At 50.7% G+C, this 23,318-nt stretch overlaps 1 protein-coding gene across 1 annotated transcript; it reads right to left on the reverse strand.

The window, feature by feature from the left end:
* Positions 1 to 7,982: 7,982 nt before the first annotated feature.
* Positions 7,983 to 22,634, reverse strand: RHBG (Rh family B glycoprotein). The gene is made up of 10 exons (XM_007948435.1): positions 22,448 to 22,634; positions 14,624 to 14,810; positions 13,948 to 14,098; positions 13,698 to 13,845; positions 10,900 to 11,066; positions 10,462 to 10,599; positions 10,202 to 10,335; positions 9,494 to 9,615; positions 8,236 to 8,309; positions 7,983 to 8,051 (listed from the first exon to the last, which is right to left on the reverse strand). Exons 1-10 carry the CDS (start codon positions 22,632 to 22,634, stop codon positions 7,983 to 7,985), a joined length of 1,377 nt encoding a protein of 458 aa, XP_007946626.1.
* Positions 22,635 to 23,318: the final 684 nt, after the last annotated feature.

Here is a 23,318-nt window from a genome sequence, read left to right on the forward strand (position 1 = left end):
TTGTATCAGGATCCATCTATTGTGACCTTGATCAGAACAGTTGGTATTGGTAGCCGGGCACCATCTAGTTCTTCTGGTTCAGGATACAACATAAACATGATGAACTATTGTTACATCAACTGACCAAGTTGTCCCATAAGACTATGGTCCTAAGCTTTCAAACCCAGAAAACTAATCCCATGAGATGTTTGGTTATGTCTAAGGAGTATCCATAACTGTGCCCCCTATGGGCTTTATTATATATATGAATATATATATTTATACACATACATGTATATACATATAGCATATAGAGACATCTATAACTCACTGCCATCAAGTCGGATCTGACTCATAGAGACCCCTCCTTGGATTTCCGAGGCAGTATCACTACAGAAGTAGATACGTATGCACACATATCCATACCTATATACATATAAGCATCATACATACACATATAACCACACACGCATTTTTTATTGTTATTGCTGTCGTTGCAAAATTATATATGTCAGAGCATTTACATCCTTTTTCTTTTGTACTTCTTAGTGACATCATTTACGTTGGTCAAGCTGTGCACACTTCACCTGCAATTGATGTTACCTTTCCCATCACCAAAAATGACAAGTGTCAGATCCTTCTTGAGGTGTGAGTGTGTGTTGGGGGAAAGGGGCACAGAAGTCAAGTGGGACCAGAGGGCGAGCCTAGACTGGCCAGCTAAGAGCCCATGGGCTTCTTTGGCAGGTGCCCCAAGGGCCTCACCTCTGCCTTGCCCAGCCACCTCCTACCTCCTCAGCTGAAGGCTCAGTCAGGCTCTCCTGCCCCTGACTGGTTCCAACGGAGACAAACTGGGCCAAAGGGGTCCTTGCCATTCATCCTGCTCTGGTAGCCTGAGATTCAAGGCTGGGGGCCATGCAGGAGAGAGCTAGCCAGGGAAGGGAAGATTTCAGAGAGACTGAGACAGGAAAGCTGTGTCAACTAAGCTGGATCAGGCTTCTACTGTTTGCAGTAAGGGTTAGGGTTAGGGTCCATAACCACTGTCCTCAGGCAGTACACAGTCCAGTTGGAGAGAGCACACAGTCCCAGGTAGTCTCAGATGTAAAAGGGGCTTTGGGAGACACAGAGACAGACCTCCTCCAGTCTGGAGAGACCAAGGATAGGTCCATGGAAGAGATGACTCTCTCATTTATGAGTAGCCCGGATACCTGGCATGTGGTAGGTTCTTAGTAACTTTGTAGGCAATGTACCACTCAAGACAATGTCTCATTGAAATGGTTCTCCCAATTTATGGCAATGAAAAACCACCAGCGGAGGAGAAATTTGAACACTGTACCACCTGGTTTAAGGCAGCAGGCAAGTGGGGACTTGTGAGTTGCTGGAGAACAGAGGCCCACCTTCGCATTGACACCCAAGCTTTCCCACAGTCTTCCTGTGTTCCATCCCAACGCAGCCTCAGCCATTCCAGGGAAGAAAGAGGCCTGGCATGATGGGGGCTCACACAGTCTCTCCCTCCCACACACACCTCCTGGCTTCCCTGATTGCAGTTTCGGGGCTCCCTAGAGTCAAGGTTGCCCCTTCATTTCCCTAGAAGACTCAGCTAACCTTCCTCTGAGCCTCCTCACCAGAGAACCGTGGCCTCACAGGGCTTGACACCGCCCAGAGCAGGCGGGAAAATGGAGCAGCCCTTCCCAAGATGGAGGCAGGCAGAAGTCCCTGTGGACCCAACACCTTGCCAGTGGTGTGGGTGATAGATGCCAGAGGCTGCTGCCTGCTACAGCATTAATAATCCCGTTTATTAATGGTCTTAATTAGCAACCGCCAACAAGAAGCCCGGTGCTAATGCCACCAATAATCTAGGCTTGTGGGGCGTGGACAGGAAGGGCAGGGGAGGGGATGGATGGCTTGCAGCTTGGGAAATAACGCAGACACAGTATGCAGTGCTGGGTGCAGAGGCACTGGAGAGATGAGGAGATAGGGACACAATCACCCCCACCGGCTCCCACACCAGGCTTCTTGACCCCCTCACTGCACAGCCTCCTCAGAATGGTGTTGGGACAAAATGAAGCGTGAGGAATTGCAAGGGAGGGAGGGAGGTGTGCCTGTGCCTTCAGAGCTAGAATCCAGACAGTGGCCTGGGGGACGGAGGCAAGTCTGTAAAGGCTCGAGTGAAATGAGCTAGAAGGGGATTGGGAACAAGCCCTACAGTGTCCTGGAGCCACATTCCTGGCTCTGGGGAGACGGAGATGGATGGGGCTGAGCTGAGAAGGAGGGGACATTGGAGTCGGGGAGCAGGCAGCTCTTCCAGCTGAGGTTTCCTCTGCCAAGAAGAGCAGGGTGGGAAAGGCAAGTTTAAGAATCAAGACCATGCCCAGTCCCAACAAAGCTCACTTCCTCTCTCAGCCTCAGAGCCAAGCCTGAGCCTGCTTAGGTCCTCCCTGGGGACTCAAAGACTAGCCCAGAGCAGGCCCCGAGGGAGCCCTAAACATCCAGCCCAAGTAAGGGGCCCGCCTTTAGGGAAGGAACTACTGGTCAGTCCTCTTCTGGGGAACTTCCCAAAGCAAGGGTGCCCATCTGCAAATGCTCCGAGAGAGGGGGCTGTGGGAGGGAGGAGTGTGCTCAAGCCAAGGGTTTAGCAACATATGGAAAGGCGTGAGGGCATGGGCTTGGCTTCTTTCAAAGGTGGCTCTGGAGGAGTTTCCATAAAGGCTGAGGAGCCCTAGGTCAGGATGCTTTGGATGATTCTGGATTAGACCAGAGACCACTGAGGTCCCCTCCAGTCTAAGCACTGCCTTCTGAAAATACCTGGATGGGAGAGTGGCTAGGTGAAGAACTGCAGGGGCCCCACTCCCAGGGCCAGAAGTCCTGGCTGTTCCCTGGCACCATGAAATGCCTCAACTCCGAGCCCTGGGCCTTGCCGCACCATCAAGTCTCCTCTTATTCGATAAAACCAAAACCAAACTCACTGACATCGAGTTGATTCCAACTTACAGTGACCCCCATTGGGTTTCTGAGGTGGTAAATCTTTACGGGAGTAGATTGCCCCCATCTTCCTTCTTATTCAATAGCCTCTCAAATTCTATCCCAAGAAGCCAAGTCCCACTGCCCCCATCCCATCTCTACCTCCCCAGAACAGGGTAGATAGACATGTACCTGGATCTGTATAGAGGCGAGAAGGGCAGAGCCCCATCTTAGGTGGAAGGCTGGGCCAAACCAGAAAGGAGGCCTCTGAGCCCATTGGCAGGGCCTCTCTCCCGGGAGACTGCCTGTGTATCTCCCCTCATTCAACATTCTCCTACACCTGGACTTCCTGCAACAGTTCTCTTTTGGGGTGCTTTTTTTCCAGTTGGCCCCAAACCATGACAGTCTCCCAGAAGCATCACTACTTCAAGAGCCCAAACACCATCTCCCAGATGGCTTTTCACCCGAAGTAGCATTGGTCATGAGTCTTGATGGGAGTTTAGAGAAGATAGACTCAGGTCCTGTGCCCTGCTGAGCCTCAAACTCTACTTACTCAGCCAGTAAGTGTCCAGAGCACAGGGGGCTGAGTTCCCAGCCAAAGAAACAAACAGCTCTGCTCCCAGCATAGAACACCCTTACCCACTCTCCAGCTATTTTGGATGGACACAGGTGGAGGGATGTACCTCTCTCACTGATTGGAGGGGAGATGTACATCGGCAAGGCCCCATCTCCACATCATTGGAGAAGTTAACTTTAGTCCTCCCATGATCTTTCTCCCAGGAAAAGGTGGACCTCCTTAACTGGTTAAGGCAGTGGAAGACAGAGGGAGTCAGGAAAGAAGGCAGGCCTGCTCCACTAGGAAACTCATAGGTTAGAAGGACCCCTTGAGACATCTTTGCCCAGTAACCTGCATTGGGAAAATCACAAGTATTTCTCTCAGGGTTCTGGAAGAGAATTGACCCCAGATAGCCTACGAGAGCCCAGTGGGTCAATATATGAAAAAACACACAGAGGTTGGGGGAAGGAGGTGAGAAGAGCACCAGCTATGAGCCAGATGTAACTCCCAGAAGAAGGCAGAGGCTCAAAGAAATGAACTGACTGACTCTGATCACCAAGCCAGGGAGCAGTGGAGCCAAGACTTGGGCCCACCACGTCTGACCCCAAAGTCAAGGCTCTTTGGGGAGGGAAGTACAAGTGGAAGGGACAAGTGAGCACCTCTCGGCCCAAAGTCTGGTTCCGGTCACCCTTTGCCTTCCTCCTGGGGCTGGGGGCCTCGACTGGTGATCAGATGGCGGCGGCAGACACAATGGCGCTCTGTCCTGGTTGCTCTGGGACGACAGCTCATCCCTATGCAGTGACCGCCTCCCCCCACCTCGGCCCGGCCGCCAGCCCCTTTCAGGCCGAGGAAGCCCGGGTGGCGGCGGAGGGGGATTCTCACAGGCCGTTGGGCATTTGCATAGCCGGCTCGCTGGCCCGGAGACATTGGCCCGCATTGTTCCCGGGCGGCGGCGGCTGCGGCGGGCGCACGGGCCGGGTCTCGCAGGGACCCGGCTGGGAGCTGGCGGGCGGGCCAGACAAAGGGGACAGGGCGCAGAGAGCGGGGGGTGGCGACTGGGGGCTATTCCGAGGATGGGAGAGGAATATCGGGGTGAGGTGGGGGGACGTGGCTGCCTCAGGACCGCCACCGCCCCCCACTTTGGACACCCACGCCGTGTCTAATTCCTCCCCGAACTGGGGCCACAGCGCTCGCCGTGATGTGAATCTCAATAGGGGGGATCTGAAGCCTTTCCCAGGCTGCGTGGTTCGGAGCTCTGGGTCCTCCAGAGGTCAGAGGAGCAGCAACTAGCTCCCGCCTCGGGGGGACTCTGGCAACACAGGTCCACAAGCGACCCTGAGGCCCCTGGCGAACCTAATACTTCTGATCCAGGTACCTTTGGGCAGGAAACTCTGAGGCTCTGCATGCGCACACATGTGTCAAGAGCAGCGGCAGCGACCTTTCCCTCAGTGGGTCAGGCTCTGCTGGCCTCAGCCCTGACCCCAGCCCTTCCTGTTTGCTCCATCAGCGGGGTCCTGGGAGGTGAGCAGGGGCCCCAGTGTCCTCGTCCATCATTGTCCCCAGAGTTCAGTCATTGGGGTTGGACAGACAGAGTTCATGAGCGGGCAAGTGTCCGATTGTCCTGCATTGAGAGCAATAATGGTGGTGATCAGAGGGGCTGTCCCTGAGGGGCAGAGGCCTCATTGTCCTGAAGGGGTGAGGAAGGAGCCCCCCTGGCCCCTGGCCCTGCCATCTCCTTGACCTACTCATTGTCACCCTGTTGACCCAGCCTGAATGGCTAGGCCACTGTGTGGGGGACCAATGATGCTGAACCAGGAGACACAAGGAAGATGGGGGAGGGGTTGAGCCTTGGCTCCGCAAAGGGGCTCCAAGGATACCTGTCCTCCTTACCCTCTGACCTTCCTTCCTGAAAGCCATGACTGACACTCACCCCTATGCCCACGCCACAAATAATGACTCAAACTAAACAGAGCAATCTATGGGACACCCACCCTGTGCCAGGCACTAGAGGCAAAATTGAGGAAGGGAGACAAGAGAAAATACCAAGTGAAAACATCTTATTTAGGAGAAGCTGGCTGGGCAATTAGTTGTCCTTCCTCAGAAAGAGCTTGGGAATCTCTGGGTGATGCATAGAGTTCACTTTAACAGAAAGGTTGGTGGGTCAAGTCCACCTACAGGCACCTTGAATGAAGGCCTGGCAAGCTATTTCTGAAAAATCAGCCATTGAAAACCCTATGCAGGAGAGCTGTTTCATCATGGGGATTGCAATGAACGTCACAAAGCAAAATGCGTATGAATTGTTGAATGGAAAACCAATTTGCTCTGTAAACTTTTACCCAAATCATAAATCAAAAATCAAAATCCTATGGAGTATAGTTCTACTCTGATACACATGGGGTCACAATGAGTCCGGTTCCAGTCCATGGCAACTGGTTACTGGTTGGGGAGAGCTCAGTTGTCTCTTCTCTAGGAAATCTCCTAAAGAGGCTTGAGATGGGTGTTTCTCCCAGCAAGGACAGGCTGGGCTGGAGCTGCCATTTCTCCAGGCCTGGAGGAGAAGATGTGGTTGTGGCCAAGAAGGAGCCAGCAGTAGAGGGAGAGGATCAGGTCACAAAATGTTGAAATAAATGAATATTCATAGCTTTCTCCACCCAAAATGGGGTAGGCTAGGGAAGGTCTCACCCCATTCCAGAATTCCCCTTTCCCCAATCTTCTTCCAGATCTCTGTTCCAGGACTGCTTAGGGATCTGTGGGGTGAGGGGAGGTCACCTGGCTGGACCTAGACCAGTGCAGGGCTGGGAGCTGAGGCTTCCTGCTGTGGGTTGAGAGATGGGGCCTCAGCTCTTCCACACTCCTCCCCTTCCTCCCAGTAGAGGCTGACACTGACCAGGAATCTTTTTGCAATCTCAGCTCAGGAATGTCTCCTCACCACACCTATCCCATTCAGCAAGGAGTAGTGGAGGCTGTGGAGGCAGGAGGAAAGTTGAGGGGTGGAAGCAGAGTCATAGGGCCATATGGGTAGGACCCTGCTCCTTGTTCCTCTCCTCCTTCCCCTCTCCCCCAGCTACCTTGAGGATGGAGCTTGACAGCGATGGGCAGTTTTGCCCATCCCAAGCCCCAGGAATCCCTCCACTTTCTCCCTTTGTTCCTCGGTCTGCATGAATCTGAGTTTGAGGGACTCATCTTCATGCTCAACTCTTACCAGAAACCTGGGGCAAGGGCAGGAGAGGGTGGAGGGGTCCCAGTGCTGCAGGGGTCAGAAGGGGACTATGGTGTACTGGAAGGATGAATTCTGTTGAATGAGAGATCTGAAAATTCTAGCACCTGGCCTGACATCTAGTGGGGGGTGGGGGCTCATAAAAGACTTGTGGTATGAATGCAAGAGTACCATAGCTGCAGCAGACAGGAAAGGGGTTAGGCTGCAAGAAAGACTTCCATCCTTGGTAGAGGATAAGGCAAGGGCAGGAAGGCTGCATTCCCTCTGCTGAGTGTAGAGTGCCCTCTGGTGGTCAGAATGGTCCCAAGTCAACACAAACCCTGAACCATCCTTCTTGACTCTCTTGTTGTTATGTGCCGTGGAGTCGTCCCCGACTCGTAGCGACCCCTCTTTGGGTTTCCGAGGCAGTATCACTACGGAAGTAGGATTTCCCAACCTCTTAGCCACCACCTTTATTCCTCACACCACACGACCCTACTTACTCCTCACTCCCCAGGCTCAGGACAGAGACATAAGGTGGATGGAACCTGTGTTATGGATGCTCCCAGCTTTTGAGGGACTGGTGACAAATATGCCCCTATACCCCTACTCTGCTCAGATGCTACCCAAATTGAGGGTCAGAGTGGCAGCAATTCTGGAATAGGAAGAACTACCCAGCAGCCCAAATTATCTTATAAAGGATGCAGGCTTTCTAGGAGAGAACAAGTTCCCTGTGCCTGGCGGTGAGCCCACCATCAGCAAATCATAGCACCGTAAAGGAAGTTCCATGCCTCCTGGGAGGTAGGACGTCAACACTAAGGTCCTTTCCCACCCTGGGGTCCTAACAGTACAAATTAGAGAATGAAAGGAGCTTCTCATATTCCCAGTGCACAAAAAAGGAGTCAGAGTCCCTGGTGATGACGGCGGTGTTTATCGCCCTCAGAGTGCTAGGTCCTAGCTCAGACTTCACCATCGCTGTGTGATCCTGGACCAGTGGGTCAGCCTCTCTGATGTCTCCATAGCTTTCTCAACGAGAAAGGGGTGTGGATGCCTCACTTTTGGCCCTTTCTCCCTACATTTGAAGGTAGTGGAGTGTGGGCAGGTGGCATGGCCCTCCCCACCACACCACACCAGGTTACAGCCCTGCCCCTCCCTCTAATACCACCCGTGGAGAAGCGGCTCCTTGTGGCTCATTGACCATCAACTCCTTTCTGCAGCAGAAGGGATGGGAACTAGAAAAGAAGAACTTCTCAACATGTAATAGGAGAGTGTCCTCTCAGGGTCAACAGCAGATTAGGCCCGAGTGTCTGGTTCCTCGGTCCTCAGAGGTCCCTGGGCTTCATCCTCATGCTCCCTTGGCACCTGGAAGGCAGGGGCAGGGGATGGGGGGAAGCAGGTGAAGGGGCAGCTCCAGGGGGCTGGAGGCCAAAGCTTAGGGGTGTGGCCCCAAGGAGAATGAGCAGACATGAAGGAAGGAGGGGAGGCAGGGAAGGGAGGTCTGGAAAGTGAAGAAAGAGGTTCATGAGGGGCTGTAACCGTGTCTCACCTCCCAGTAGATCTGGTCCTCGAAACACTGGGAGTCTCGGGGGGAGTCCAGGATGGGCATCTTCAGCAGGAGCCCTGGGAGGGGGGATGTGTGAGGCTTGGCACCCATGGCACAGGGTGCCACTGAGAACCACAGGGCACAGAGGGGCTGGAGGAGCATGAGGTCAACATAGTGCCTGGCACAAGCAAACCACAGCTATATTTGTTGAGTACCTAGTATGTGGCAGGCCCTTTGCAAAGTGCTAGACATGAATTGCCTTCCTGAATAATCACAGAAGCCTTACAAGGTGAGTATTATCTGTGTATTACAGGCTCAGAGAAGTTATGACTACTCAAGTTTATAGTCATAATGGGTGAATTGTGATTCTGTCATGAACCACAGCTGCTGAGCTTTCTGTAGCCTCCTACACAGGGGAGATGCAGAAAATGTTTATTGAATAAGTATAGGAGTAAATAAGGAACTCTGGTGGTGCAGTGCCTAAGGCATTTGACTCCTAATCAGAAGTGGACTTTGGTGGTTCAAACTCACTAACCACTTCACGGAAGGAAGATCAGGCAATCTACTTCCATAAAGATTTACTGCCTCAGAAATCCGAAGGGGTCACTATGACTTGGAATCAACTCAATGGCAGTGAGTTTGATTTTTTTTTTTTTTTTTTTTTTTTTGGTATATGAGTAAATGAATGAATGGACTGAACTGAGCCTTGTTACAGAATGAAAATTTTGAGGTAGGAACAGGAAGGTGTGGATAGTGAAACATGTTTTATTTTTTTAAGTCCAAAAGGACTTAGGCCAGACACCAGGAAGCACTACCTGACCCAGGACTAGTGAGCAATCTGCCTCTGTGGAAGGTTTTTGTGCCCTCCTCCCTGCCCCTGCCCCAGACATCTCAGGCCCCTTTCAGGCCTCAGCCTGAGGCTGTGCTGCCCTCTAGTGGGCAGAGGAGGAAGTAGCGGAGATCCGCAGAACCAGAGGAGAGAGTCCTGGAGACCTAATCAGCCCTTGGCTGGCTCCTAGCCTCCCTTTGCACCTGGAGGAAATAAGCGCTCACTTCCTCCTCCTCACCTGGAGGTTACCCGTGAACCCCACCCCTCACTTGACACAAGTAGGCAGTTGGCACTCCATAAATACCTGTGATTAAATGAAGAAATGTCAGGGGGAGGAGACCCAAAGGCTCTTCCCCCCAGAAAACCCCTCCTCTTACTTCTCCCCTCCCCGGAGCTTCTGTCAGCCTTTCACCCCCAGCCAAGGCCACTTACCTCCAAGCCCCGCACCCACAGAGGCAAAAGTCAGTGTGACAAACAGCCCAAAGAGCTGGTGCACAGCCTGAGACCTGGCACTGCGCTGGCCCTCTGCAATGAGCGGGAACACACTCTCCAGGCTGCAGGGAGATGAGGTTGGAAGGGGTTGGGAAAGAAGGTAGAAGAAGAGGGCAGATGGGATGAGGTTTAGGGCCAGGGATGATCAGTGCACTGGTGTTAGCACTCGCATCAGTGGACATGCAGTGGCCAAAAGGGCCCCTAGGGAGCCTGCCAGGCTGTCTCCCCTCTGGGCTTTGCTCAAGCCAGGCCCCCAGCCAGCAAACACGCACACACCTTTCAAGACTCAGTTTGAGGCTCACTCTTACCCACCCTCTCTTCTGAGCCCTGATGTGCAAAAAAAAAAAAAAAAGAAAGAAAGAAAGAAAGAAAAGTTATCAGGGGCATGATCTTTTACTGACCCTTTAGTAACACAACACTATTGCAACCATTCATTCAGTGACCTTCTGCTCCAGTCGACTGAGGGCAGGAAGATAAATGAGCCTGGGTTGATCTTGTTCACTTGTTTCCTCAGATACCAGAATATGGATGAGTGAATGAACGAATGAATGAACAGACACTGCTTTTTTTCTTGATCTACAAATGGTGTTGGCTATGAGGGAGGTCATTCTAGGGGATAATGACTACAGCGTGGTTAGGGAAACTCACCCATCTCCATAAGCTTCATGGGTGGCCAGTCCAGCCACAAGGACCCCCAGAAGGGCCCCCAGGATCCCTGGCATCCCATGAAGGTTGTGGACACCACACGTGTCTTGGATTTTGAATTTTGACTCAAGGATGGGCTGCAGGATGGGACACCAATAGTGAGTTTCATGTCCCCCCTCCCACCATCTTCCTGGGCCTGGAGAGGTGGGAGGCAGGGTGCTGATAACTGCTTGTTCTTCCCAGGGTCCAAGAGATATCAATACCGTGAAAAACTTGTACCCCAGCGTGGAGACAGTCCCAGCCAGGAAGCCAGCTGCCAGAGCCCCAAAGGGTGTCAGCATCATTTCACCTGACGTCCCCACCACAACCCCTCCAGCCAGCGCTGCATTCTGGATGTGAACCTAAGGGAACGGGAAAGAGTGAGGCATTGGAAGCTTTTTTAGATCATCACACCCACATCCAGGCCAACCTCATCCACCACAGTGGCACCCACTGCTTCTGAAAGTCCTTTCTGTTATCTAACCTCTGACTCTCCTGCTATTGTGTCATCTCCTCCCATGCTGTTTCCCTACCACCAGGTCGGATGAAGCTCCAACACCCTGCCCTAACCTGTTCCCCAGAGAATCTTCCTTGCAGGGCCTCAGACCTACCTTCCTCCTCCCAGTCCATCCCTTGGCCTCTCCCAACGTTCATCCCCATACCATATCCAGGCGCCCATCTCCTCCGACGAGGGCTGACAGGGCAAAGGTGCTGAGGGTGCTTGCAGTCAGGGAATAGTAGGTGTTGAGGGCTGTCCGATGTTGCCCATCTCCCAATGTTGTGGGCGCAGAGTTGAAGCTAGGCCAGAACAGCCACAAGAAGATGGTCCCTGAATGGTGGGTGTACAGGCAGAGTGAGAGGAAGTAAGAGCTCCCCCACAAGTCCAAGCTGTGTAACTGCAGGCAAATCACCTCCTCTCTTTCAGCTGCCTCAGTTTCCTCAACTGTAAAGTGGGGATAATTGTACCTACCTCACAAAGCATGGATGAAATGAGATGATGCATATAAAGTATGTAGTCCATGGCCTAACAGGTACTAAGTGCTCAACAAACGGTAGCTATGGATAGGTGCTGGTATATAAGGCAACTATTTGATTGAAGACACAGAAGGTTGAGTTGTTTTGAATTACCAGAAAAGGGAAGGAAAAAAGGCAGAGGCCACTGCTTGCTGAGTACTATGCTGGGTACTTCATGAACATTTTTGTTTTCTAATGTTAACTCAAAACAAAAATGTTCATGAAGTACCCAGCATAGTACTCAGCAAGCAGTGGCCTCTGCCTTTTTTCCTTCCCTTTTCTGATAATTCAAAACAACTCAAGGAGCTCTGGTAGCATAGTGGCTAAGTCACTTGCCTGCTAACCAGACGGCTGGCTGTTCAAACCCACCAGCCACTCCTCGGAAGGAAGGTTGGGCAATCCTACTTCCGTAATGATACTGCCTCGGAAACCCAAGGAGGGGTTGCTATGAGTCGGGCCGACTGGACAGCACATAACAACAACAACAATGTTAACTCAACTACCTCCTAGGGAAGGCGGCCCCTGCTGTGTGCCCAATAGCTGTGGCTGAGCACTGGATGGGGCTGTGCCTGAGGGGTTTAGGGTAAGAGCTGGGAGCCCAGTATACCCGGCCTGCCTGTGTGAGGCTCCCAGGGCAATCCTGGAGGGAGGAAGAGGAGAGGACAAGGGCACAGGAGAGAGAGGAGGCTGGGGGCCAGGTGGGATAGGGCCAGTGAGTCCTGAGGGGTCTGCTGGGTGTGCCCTATGACTTCTTCCTATGGCCCTGCAGTCCTCAGTACAGTCCACAGATGTACCTTCTGAGTGGAGAGTTTTGGGAGGAATCAAGGAGGGGTTGGGGGTCTGATGTATACATCCCACCCCCACCCCCACAAAACAGGAGCAAGAGGCCAAGAAAGACTTGGGAATGCAGGGAGATCTTAGGGAAGCCTTTGGATTTCAAGCCAACCTTTTCTGGGTCTCACAGTACAAGGAAGCCTCAGCCAACCTTGGGTTCCATGTGCTCTATTTCACAACAAACCCAGGAGATGGGCAGGAAATACAAAACCTGCCTTGGTTTTGAATGTAAGGGCAGGGACTTTAATTACCACTCAATACCAGTTATGAGAAAATGAAATCTCAATTTCATTTCCCAACTGCAGTTTGTAAAGGCAGAGAGAGGAGCAGAGGCCAAGGTGGGGTATGTATGGAGAAGAAACAGGAAGTAGTGGTGGTGCTCCCAGGCCAGACCCTTCTGCTCTAAGGGGTGACTCAAGAGAACCCCAGCCCCCCCCCCCACCTAAGAAAGCAGGGGCTTCTAAAACCAAAGAAGCATGGAAACAATTAGTCCAGGGGACTAGTGGATCATGCGAACCACGGCCTATATAACCATGAGACCAGAAGAACTAGATGGTACCTTGGCTACCACTGTCAACCACTTGGAAAGGGATCAGTGCAGGAGATCCTGGACAGAGTGGGAGAACAACATGGAACAAAACTAAAAATCATACAAAAAAAATACCAAGTTTACTGGTCTGATAGAGCCTGGTGAGACCCCCAAGAGTATGGCCCCTGGTTACCCTTCAGGTCTAGACTTGAACTCACCACTCCCGTGGCTTCTAATCAAACAACAGACAGGCATATGGGGTGAACATTTACATCAGGTAGAACAATCAATTATGAGAGAACAGAAGGGCAGGGTTTGCACAGGGAGATAACTCAGGGGGCAGGAATGCATAGGAAAGAAGGACACAGGGCAGTAGTAACTACAGGGAGGAAGTGGGAAGAGAGCTGTTACATTGTGGAGAATTGCAGGCAGTGTCATGAAACAAAATGTGTATGAACTGCTGTATGGAAAATGAATTTGCTGTGTAAACTTTCACCTAAATCACAATAAAAAGTTAAAAAAAAAAAAAAAATGCAGGGGCTTCTGGGAGAATCTTTAGCATGAACTTGGGAGGAAGTGTCCCTAGAGGGTGAGAAGCAGCTCAGAGGGCAGAGGCTTTTTTCTTTGCAGCCCTGGAGTCTGGCTGGAGCAAAGCAGGGAGAGATGAGGAGGGTGAGGGGCAGGTAAGACCTGGCAGTGACCGGTGTTCAGGCTGAAGAGCCTGCTTCTAACTCATGAGTCATGGGGTTTTGGAGGATTTTAGGCAGGAATTGATGTGATCCAGCTTCAGATTTAGGAAGGTCCCTTGAATGGATCTCCAAGGACATGGATACCCCAGAGCTGAGTTCAAGAACCTGTCACAAAGTTATTGAGAATGATGAGCATAGAGCCCAGGGCCCTGGCTGCAGAATCTGAGTGAGAAGGGCTTTCTCAGCTGCAACACAGGGATTTCACCCCAAGGACCATGCGTAACACCTTGAGACCCTGCCTGGAGATGGTCTCCTTGTCCCAGGTCAGGGGTGTCTGGAGCAGTTTCCCCCAACCTCCCCCCCCCCGACACACACACACCTCAGCAGGCCTTACCAATCATGGCAAAGAGGTCGGAGTGGTAGACAGAGCCCTGGTGCTGCTTGCTCTTCTCCAGTCGGGGCCTGTAGAGTACTCGTGAGAGAACCAGGCCAAAGTAGGCACCAAAGGTGTGGATAGTCATGGAGCCTCCTGCGTCCCTCACCTGGTGACATAGAGCTGAGGTGGAGAGGTAGTCCCCGCATACCCTCCCAGCTCAGAGCCTAGCCCTGGCCACCCCTCACTCCCTGCCTGTCCAGGCTCTCACCCCCAGAAGACTGAGAAGGACAAACTCGTTGATGCCAAACAGTATGACTTCCAACAGGGCCATGAGCAGCAGCTGGGCAGGCCCGGTCTTGCCCAGTATGGCGCCAAAGGAGATGAGCACAGCCCCAGCGCAGAAGTCAGCGTTGATCATGCTAGGGGAAGAGAGGGGGCAGGGAGAGGCTCTGCCGGCCTGAGACAGGACAACACTGGCAGGAGTGGGGGGTACAGGCAACGAGCCTACCTGTAAACCAAAACCAAATCTACTGCTGTTGAGTCAATTCTGACAGAGTAGAACTGTCCCACAGGGTTTTCTTGGGAGGCAAAAAGGTATCACCTCTCCCTTTTAGTACATGAGGAAACTGAGGTTTAGGGAATTTCTGTGATTTGGCTAACAAAACCCACATAAGTGGAAGAACCAGAACTTAAACCAAAAGCTCTTCTAAACTCTGCCCTTTTCCATTAAGCTATCTATCCTCCTAGTAGCCCCTGGGTAATAGGGGCCCTAAAGAAATGAGGAGGTAGGGATGAGTGTGTGTGTCAAGGATAGAGAAGAAACGAGGCAAAGAGAACGGGCAGGGCACTTAAGAGAAACTGATGGATGAGTCAAACACAGGTCAGGGAACAGACTTGAAGGACAGGACCTGAGCCAGGTCCTTTGGGCAGAGATGCCCACCCACCTCTTCACACCAACGTGGATGTAGCCACCGTGGAAGGAGTGGAGGAAGCCCTGGACGAGTGTGGACCACTGCAGGGTGAAGGCGGCCAGGAGGAAGGTGAAGCCCACGCTGCTGAAGCCATAGCGCTGCAGGAAGGCCATGAGGAAGCCAAAGCCCACAAAGACCATGACATGCACATCCTGGAAGCCTGCAGGGGCACATGGGAGTATGAGGGGCTGCCCTGGCCTTGACTCATAAACCAACCAGCCTCTCTGCCAGCACCCCCAGCTCTCACCAGCCAGAGCCGCTTTGAGGCTGCAGCCAAGCCTATAAAACTCTCCAGGCATGGCGGGGCCTCCCAGCCCTGGGCCACCTGCGTGGAACAGGCCAGCTTGGGGCTGTGGGACCCAGACCATCCTTGCTGGCTTCACATTAGGGCAAAGGAGCAGAGCTGCCTTCTGCTTCCTTCTCTATCCCTACTTCTTTGGTAAGAAGCCCTGGTGGCACACAGACTAAGCACTCACCAGTTCGAACCCGTTCAGCCACTCTGCAGGAGAAAAAAAAAAACTAGCAATATCCTTTTATAAAGATCATAGCCTAGAAAAGCCCATCACACTGGGTCATTATGAGTTGAAAATTGATCCGATGGCATCTAACAACTTACTTGGTAGTATAAATGGTTTGTACTTGACTGCTGTCTTAAAGGTTGGCAGTTCAAATCCACCCAACGGTACCACAGAAGTAAAGTTCTGACAAGCTGCTTCCATTAAGATGACAAGCCTATAGAGCAGGTGTGTTCTGTAACACGTGGAGTTGCCATGAGTTGGAATTGATTCAACAGCAACTCATTTGCTTTGTCCTTGGGTTTCTTACAACTTGACTCGCTAAAAGTTCAACCTGTGCTCTTTCCTGCTGTAGTCCTAGTCCCTCCAGGCTTCTTTTCAACTTTGCCTTTCTGTTGGAAAGTCCTTCTTGTTGTCTAACCCCCATCCCTCATACTTCAGAGTCTATGCCTCTCCATTTTGAAGTTTTGTTTTTTAGTAACTTATGAAATAGTTTTAAACTATTCACAGAGAATCCTAGTTCCCTTTGGGGGGGTATTAAAAATCCACATGAGGAGGGGGCAGGGCTGCTGCTTTGCTCAACTCTAATGCAAATGGTGCCCCCTGTGCAATATGGCAGTGCTGGGAGGATTTAACTTTTCAGTTTGTCTTTCGATAGTTTGAATATTTTAACTTCATAGATAAATTACTTGAATTTCTAAAAAATGTCAGTGGGGTTTCTGGGCAAGGAGATTTGGGGCTTTTTGTTTATTTTCTATTCTGTACCACTCTACATAAACATACAGACACACACACACAGAGCTAATAACAGTAATCTACAACAATGAGATAAATACAAATAATTTGCTTTGGTAATAGGTTGTTCTGCACACACATACACACACACCCATTCTAAGGAGCTCTGGTGGCAGAGTGGTTAAAGCATTCAGCTGCTCACTAAAAGGTCGGTGGTTCAAATCCACCAGCTGCTCTATGGAAGAAAGATAAGGCAGTCTACTTCTATAAAGATTTACAGTCATGGAAACCCTATGGGACAGTTCTACTGTGTCTTAAAGGGTCATTATGAATTGGAACTGACTTGCTGGCAGTGAGTGGGTACCTACCCCCATCTACTTGCAAGCAGGGTTTGAAGCAAAACCTGGACTATAGTTTTTCCAATCCATGTGGTCTCATGGTTCAGGGAAATTAAGCAGCTTGATCAAGATCACGTAGTCAGAAGTGAGGGAGCTTGTATTTGAACCAAGCTTGGGCTGATGTAGATAGTATAAAACAAAAAAAACCAAACCCATTGCCATCGTGTTGATTCCAACTCAGAGCAACCCACATTGGGTTTATGAGGCAGTAAATTTTCATGGAAGTATATTGCCCCATTTTCCTTCTGAGGAGTGGCTGGTAGGTTTGAACTGTCAGCCTTCTGGTTAGTAGTCAAATGCCTTAGGCACTATGCCACCAGAGCTTCTGATAGATAGTATAGTCACACTACATCTTTGGCTTTAATCATGAACACTAAAGTATCATGAGTGCTGTTATTGCATTTGTTGTAAATATGTTATTGAGAAACAGAGTCCACTATCACCCCAGACCCCACTTTTATAACTCCATGTGAGAAATTTCTCTTGGGGCTTAGTGCTAGGAGTGATCTGTTCCCCCTCATTCATGCAGCAGATGTGCACTGAGCACCCAGGCTCTGGGAATGTAGCTGTCATCAAGGTAGCCACAGCCTCTACCCTCACAGAACACAAATGACAAAATATTTTATGCGTGAGCTTTCTCGGTTCTGATGAAAACAACATAATTGATCACATTTCCCCTTTTCTCTTGGCTGCCTGCAAGCTCAGAGCTACACTGAACCTTAACTGTAACAAATGTAGGCCTTAGATTATTCATATTTATGTTTTGTTTTTCTTAAGGAGCTCTGGTGGTATAGTGGTTAAGGCATTTGGTTGCTAACTAAAAGGTCAGTGGTTTGAACCCTCCAGCTGCTCTGTGGAATAAAGATGAGGCAGTTTGCTTCAGTAAAGATTTACAGCCTTGGAAATCCAATGGGGGTTGCTATAGGAATTGACTCAATGGCAGTGAGTTGATTTCTTTCCCTATACATGTATTTTTGTTGTAAATGACCTCAAATCTCTTATAGAAAGAGGCAAAGAGAAAGAAAAAAAAAAAAATCATGGTCACCTTTTTTGTTTAATCTAAAGAAGCACCAAAAGAAACAAACCAAACTCACTATTGTTGAGTTGATCTGACTCATAGTGACCCCTCCTTGGGTTTCTCAGTCAGTATCACTACAGAAGTAGATTGTCCAAACTTCCGAGGAATGGCTGGAGGGTTTGAACCACCAGCCTTCTGGTTATCAGTGAAATGTCTTAGGCACTATGCCACCAGATCTCCCAAAGAAGCACTGACAAGCCAAAATTATTATTGAACTTCAGAATGCAGCAAATAACTTTGAGAGATGCAAACTTTTATGCCTTTTTTTGTGTCATATATGGGCTGATAAGAAATGAGTTTGCAAGCTTCTGGCAGAAAATTGGGTGTGTGCTGGGATTGGAGGTCTATAGCGAGGCTGCCAGCCAGTGGTCAAGGGGACTGAGGGCCTGGAGACCCCCTGGCCTCACTAAATATCCCCAAGATCAATGCTGAGATCCTGGATAGAGTGGGAGAACAATGTGGAACAAAACTCACAAACAAAAAAGACCAGGTTTGCTGGTCTGATAGAGCCTGGTGAGACCCCGGAGACTGTGGTTCCTAGTTACCCTTCAGGTCTAGAACTGAACTCACTCCTGTGGCTTCCAGCCAAAAAATAGATAGGCATACAGGGTGAACATTACACCAGGTAAATACACTCCTTAGAGCAATCAATTGATCGATCCTGGGAGAACAGAAGGGCAGTGTTTGCATAGGAAGATGGGGGTGGGGCACAGGAGAGAAGGACACAGGGAAGAGGTAACTACAGGCAGGAAGTGGAAAGACAGCTGTTACATTGTGGGGACTGCAGTGAACGTCATGAAACAAAATCTGTACCAACTGCTGTATGGAAAATGAATTTGCTCTGAAAACTCACCCAAATCACAATAAAAATTAAAATAAATAAACATTCCCAATACTGCGCTACTTCCCCAGCCCTGCCTTTCCCAGAATCACTCAGATCTGTTTTCCCTCCCAGATCTTAGAAACCTAAGAGAAAGGAAAAGGCATCACTTAGAACTTAGCCTGCAGCCCAAGTTCTTTTAGGCTCACTGACTGACTTCTTTTCTCCTTATGCAAACAGTAAAGAGGATACCAGGTCTGTTCTTGTGACCAAGGACAGCAAGATGACAGTGGGAGTTGGATCACAGGGCTGTGTCCATCATGGCCAAAACCACTCCAGAACTTGTCTTAAATGGCAATAATATTTACATCCCCTACGCTGGGTTTGTTTGGAATCAAAACTCAACCTCTTGACCTTTCAAGTGGAATCTAAACATCAAGAAATCTCCTTGTCCAAAACTCTCCTAGGGCTGTGGTGAGTGAGCAGGGTGACAGATTACTCCTGTTGAAGGCAGGGGGATGGATAAGAACAAAAAAGGGGAAGACCCTCAACGAGATGGATTGACACATTGGCTGCAATGACTGGCTCAGCTCTAGCAAAGATTGTGAGGCTGGCACAGGACTGCACAGTATTTCATTCTGTTGTACATAAGGTTGCTATGAGTCAGAGCCAACTCAACAGCACCTAACAACAACAACCTTCCCTTCAGGGGATCCTGATGCTTGACACCCACCCCATCCACCCACCACCAAACCTATACACCTTTGGTCAGGGAAAAGATAAAAGAACCATCTGTTACCCTCTCTCCTGACCTGACCACTCTCCCCCAGTCCTGCTAGATGAACTTGGACAAGACTGTGGAACAAAGGAGTGGATAAAACTGGGGCTTTACGGCTACCACTGTCATCCACTTGGAAGGGATGTAGGAGATCCTGGATAGAGAGGGAGAACAATGTGGAACAAAACTCAAAATCATTTGGAGGAAAAAAAAAAAAGAAGGTGGGGACCAGGTTTGCTGGTCCAATACAGCCTGGTGGAACCACTGAGACTATGGCCCCTTGCTGCCCTTCAGGTCCGGAATTGAACCCACACCTGTGGTTTCCAGTCAAACAAAGTACAGGCATTTGAGTTAAACATCTACCTCAAGTAGACACACTCCTTGGAGAGAACAATCATGGGAGAAAGAAGGGCAGCTTATGCACAGGGAGACAGCTCAGGGGGCAGGAGAGTATGGAGGGATGGACACTGGGAAGTGGTACTATGGGGAGGAAGTGGGAGGGGAGCTGTTGCATTGTGGTAAACTGTGGTCAATGACATGAGACAAAGTATATGTGAACTGCTGTATGGAAAGTGAATTTACTCTGTAAATCTTCACCCAAATCACAATAAATAAAAAAATAAAAAAAAAAAACTGGGGCTTTAGTATCTGACAGATTGGGACTTGAATTCCAACTTCCTCCCCTTCTTTCTGCATAACCTTGGATAAGCCACTTAACTTCCTTGAACCTCAGTTTGCACATCTGAGAAATGGAAATATGAAATATGAAGAGTAGGGAGAAGGGGATAGGAGCTCTGGTGGTAGTGCCTAAGGCATTTGACTGCTAACCAGAAGGCTGGTGGTTTAAACCCACCAGCCACTCCTCAGAAGGAAGATTGGGCATTCATTCTACTTTCGTAGTGATACCACCTCGGAAACCCAAGGAGGCGTCACTGTGAGTCAGATCTGACTCTACGGCAGTGAGTTTGGTTTTTTGGTTTTTTTAGGGAGAAGGGAAAGGGACGCTAAGAAGTCATCTTTCCCTCTCCCACTTTACTCCCACCCTGGCCTCTAAGAGGGCAAATAGGGTTATAGTCTCTTAAAAGAGATGCCACAAACCATTCTGGTCCAGATCATACTCTCTATCCTTCACCTCTTCCAAGAAGATCCTGATTCTATCTATCCTATCTCTCTCCCTGCAAGTAAGGTCTCTGAGGTATATGAAAGAAGGACCCATCCAGGTCTTTTTTCTTAGAACCCTTTCTCATGTTTGCTTCTGTACCCCCTGGCTCTTTACCCCTTTCTTATTTTCCAACATTTGCTTTGTGGAATAAGAGGCTGCAGATGGGATGTCAAGAAACCTGGTCAGTCTGTGTTCTGTCTGCAACTTGTGTGACCTTGGTCAGGTCACATGATGTCCCTGGCTCTCTTTCTTTCTCCACATCTGAGAGGAGTGGACCAGATGGGCTCTGAGGGCCATGGACCCTCAGAGGGCCATGCCCTTGGCACTGGTCAGGTCTGCAGCCCAAAAACAACCTCAGAACTCCCTTTCATCTCATGAAGCAAAGGGCGGTGGCTACACTCCCTCTGGCCCTGACCTTAAGCTGCACACAGGGACAGGTGAGGATCGGCTCATCAAAGCCCCAGGCTGCAGGGACCTCACACCTCCCTTCTCCCCAACCTGCTGAGAGTAGGGTCCTAAGTCCACAGGGATTGAAACTTAGGAACCTATTCCTTTTACTTCAGTGCAGGGAGGGAAAGCTGTATGTCTGTCTGAGGAGAGCCCACCCACCATCACAGCAGAGGGGCTAGAGGTTACACTTCAGGGGGCACTTCAAAAGGAGCAGGGCTGGGAAGCCCAGAGTGGGGCCCCTGGGAGAAACAAGTGGAGTTCATGGTACGCAGCCAGGTCAGACTCTTGGGCAAGAGCTTACTTCTGCCTCTGGACTGTTCCCTCCCAACTCCCTATCTCTCTAGACAAATGTGTGATCCCAAGAATCTGCCATGCCAACTTTGAGCCCCAGCTTCTATGGTGCACCATTTCTGACCAGGCCTCAAGGTGAAATACGGGGAGAGGGAGATGTAATCTCCTGGGCATCTAACACTTCATGCTCAACTCCAAGTCCCCATCTTGCCCCCTATTTCCCCAACATTGTCAGTTTCACTTTGTTGGAGCTGGGGCAGGGTGAGATGGGGACAGCCTGCTGCCAGGTCTACACATAGAAATTCAGGTAATAACAGTCTGGGGTATTGTACAGGAGATTCTCACACCCGAGGCCTTTAAACTGAGACATTTTTTCTCATTGCCTCAGTGGGGAAAACTGAGGCCTAGAGATGACCTGCCCAAACATTTGTAACGACAGAACTCTGGGAAGTCTGATATCCTTAGTCCCAGCCACCACCTGAGTCACAAGGCTGGGCCCCCAGTCTTGAGGCTATGTCCTCACCAAACTGCAGTTAACCCTTCCGTTTCTGGGCCTTGTCAGCAGGCTGCTGAGTTGTGGTGCAAGAAGCTTGGGATATTTGAGTTCTAGTTCCAGTTCTGCTATTCACGTACTGGGTGATCATGAGCAAGTCATAACCCCCCTGAGCCTCAGCTTCCTCCTCTATGAAATGGGCTAATGACCCATGCCTCCCTCTCAGGGCTAGAGGGTGCTGCTCTCTGAAGGGTTTGCAGGCAGGTGGTTGCGTCATTTTCTCTTCTGGAGGGGCCAGCTTTGGGAGACTGGGGAATAGGGCTTTCTTCTAACCACTTCATTCAGGTTTGACCCCCTGCTGAGAACTGTAATTTCTACCCCAGACACACTGAACCAGAATCTACATTTTAACAAGATCCCCAGGTGATTTTCATGTATGCATAAGAAACAGGAATGAACCGGTTCAAAACTCTATTGAGGAAGAAGTACCTGAGCCCCACCAGTATAGTAGGCTACTTGCAGGTCTGAGGGCTTCATAGTTAACACCTGCCATTAACATCTCCTGCGTGGCCAGCCCCTGCCTCCCCTACCCAGAAGGGTTCTCTCGCCTGTGGTCAGGGAGGAGTCCCTAGAAAAGGCAAAGTCGCTGGAGCAGCCCTGCAAAGCCCAATCAGACCAACTGGAAAGTGGGAAGAGGGAGAGGTTAAAGCTGGGGCTTTAGATCTGGATTCAGATCCAAGCTCCTGCACTTCTGACTGCCAGATCCTGTGCAAGGTGCTTAACCTCTCTGAGCCTCAATTTTCCATCTGTGTCTACTTTATAGACTAAATGAGATAATGCATGTTCTCAGCACAGTACCTGGTACACGGCAGACCAAGGACAGGGTGTTTGTTATTAGAAATCCGGGGCCTCTTCATTTTAGAGCGACAAGGGAATGCCATTAGACAGCTTCTAGCCACTCCCCCTTCTTTGGAGCAGAATCGCCCATCTAGAGGTAGATCCAGGCACCCAAGCGGCCCTCCCCAGACGGCAAGGAATTTGGGGTCTTGGTCCCCTAGCACCCTCACCCGCACTCACTTGGGTAGCGAAAGTAAAATTCATTGTCGCCGTTACTGTGGTTGCCCCAGTGCCAGAGGGCAGTGTCAGTTTCGTGGTTGTAGCGGACAAAGACCGCGAAGAGGATGGCAGTGGCGCCCTGGAAAAGGAGGCACAGCAGAGGTAGCTGCAGGCGCCGATCCACGGCGCGGCGGGGGGACCCTGCCATGGGGCAGGTGTGCGAGTCGCCAACTGGGGCTCGGATTCTGGACGCGCCACGCGGGACTGATAGATACTCGCGGGGCGGGCTGAGCCGGTTTCACTGGCAGTAGACCCCGCCCACTGTGGACCCGCCCACCTGGAGCCCCACCCACACGGAGGCTTGGCCTCTGCCGCGTTAACTCCCCGGGCTTCTCAGGGTCCTGGTGGGGCGGGGTTAGAAGCGGGGGCGGCGCGGGCAGCGCCCTGAGGTGGGGCAAGCTCTGTGGGAGGGCAGTGCTCAGACCCTGTTTTCCTTTGCCCCGCTGATGCTGGCGCTTTTCCGGTTGGGGCAGGTTCTTCGAAGTAACCCTGGAAAGGCGCCCAGTGTTCTGCCATGCTGGCGTGCAGCTGCTTGACCCAGTGGTGGGGAGATGGAGAGGACCCACCCCCTCATACGTGGTGTCACTTTGGACAGTGTCTCCTCAGAAATAAGCGACCTTTAAAGACCCCAGACTGGGCTCTGAAGGGTTAACACAAGATGGACTTGGGGGGTGGGGTTACTCAATCTTTTTCTTACTGAAAAGAGCAGAGATGGAGAACAGAAATAAACAGATGGCTCTCTAGGCACTGATGATTAACCAGGCTCCGAATGTCTGTTTGCCAGTAGAGTCCCTTACCCCCACCCCAAGCCTCCTCCACCTTCCCACCCTCA

This window comes from Orycteropus afer, unplaced genomic scaffold (assembly GCF_000298275.1).
Source record: "Orycteropus afer afer isolate SDZICR_OR568_19922 unplaced genomic scaffold, OryAfe1.0 scaffold00217, whole genome shotgun sequence".
NCBI lineage: Eukaryota > Metazoa > Chordata > Mammalia > Tubulidentata > Orycteropodidae > Orycteropus > Orycteropus afer.

Coding starts and splice junctions, on each gene's coding strand:
- RHBG (XM_007948435.1), bottom strand. CDS start 22,634: ATGGCAGGGTCCCCCCGCCGCGCCGTGGATCGGCGCCTGCAGCTACCT. Junction 14,099..14,623: donor ATCCACGTTGGTGTGAAGAG/GTGGGTGGGCAT, acceptor CTCTTCCCCTAG/CATGATCAACGCTGACTTCT. Junction 10,336..10,461: donor TGGGGTACAAGTTTTTCACG/GTATTGATATCT, acceptor CCCATCCTGCAG/CCCATCCTTGAGTCAAAATT.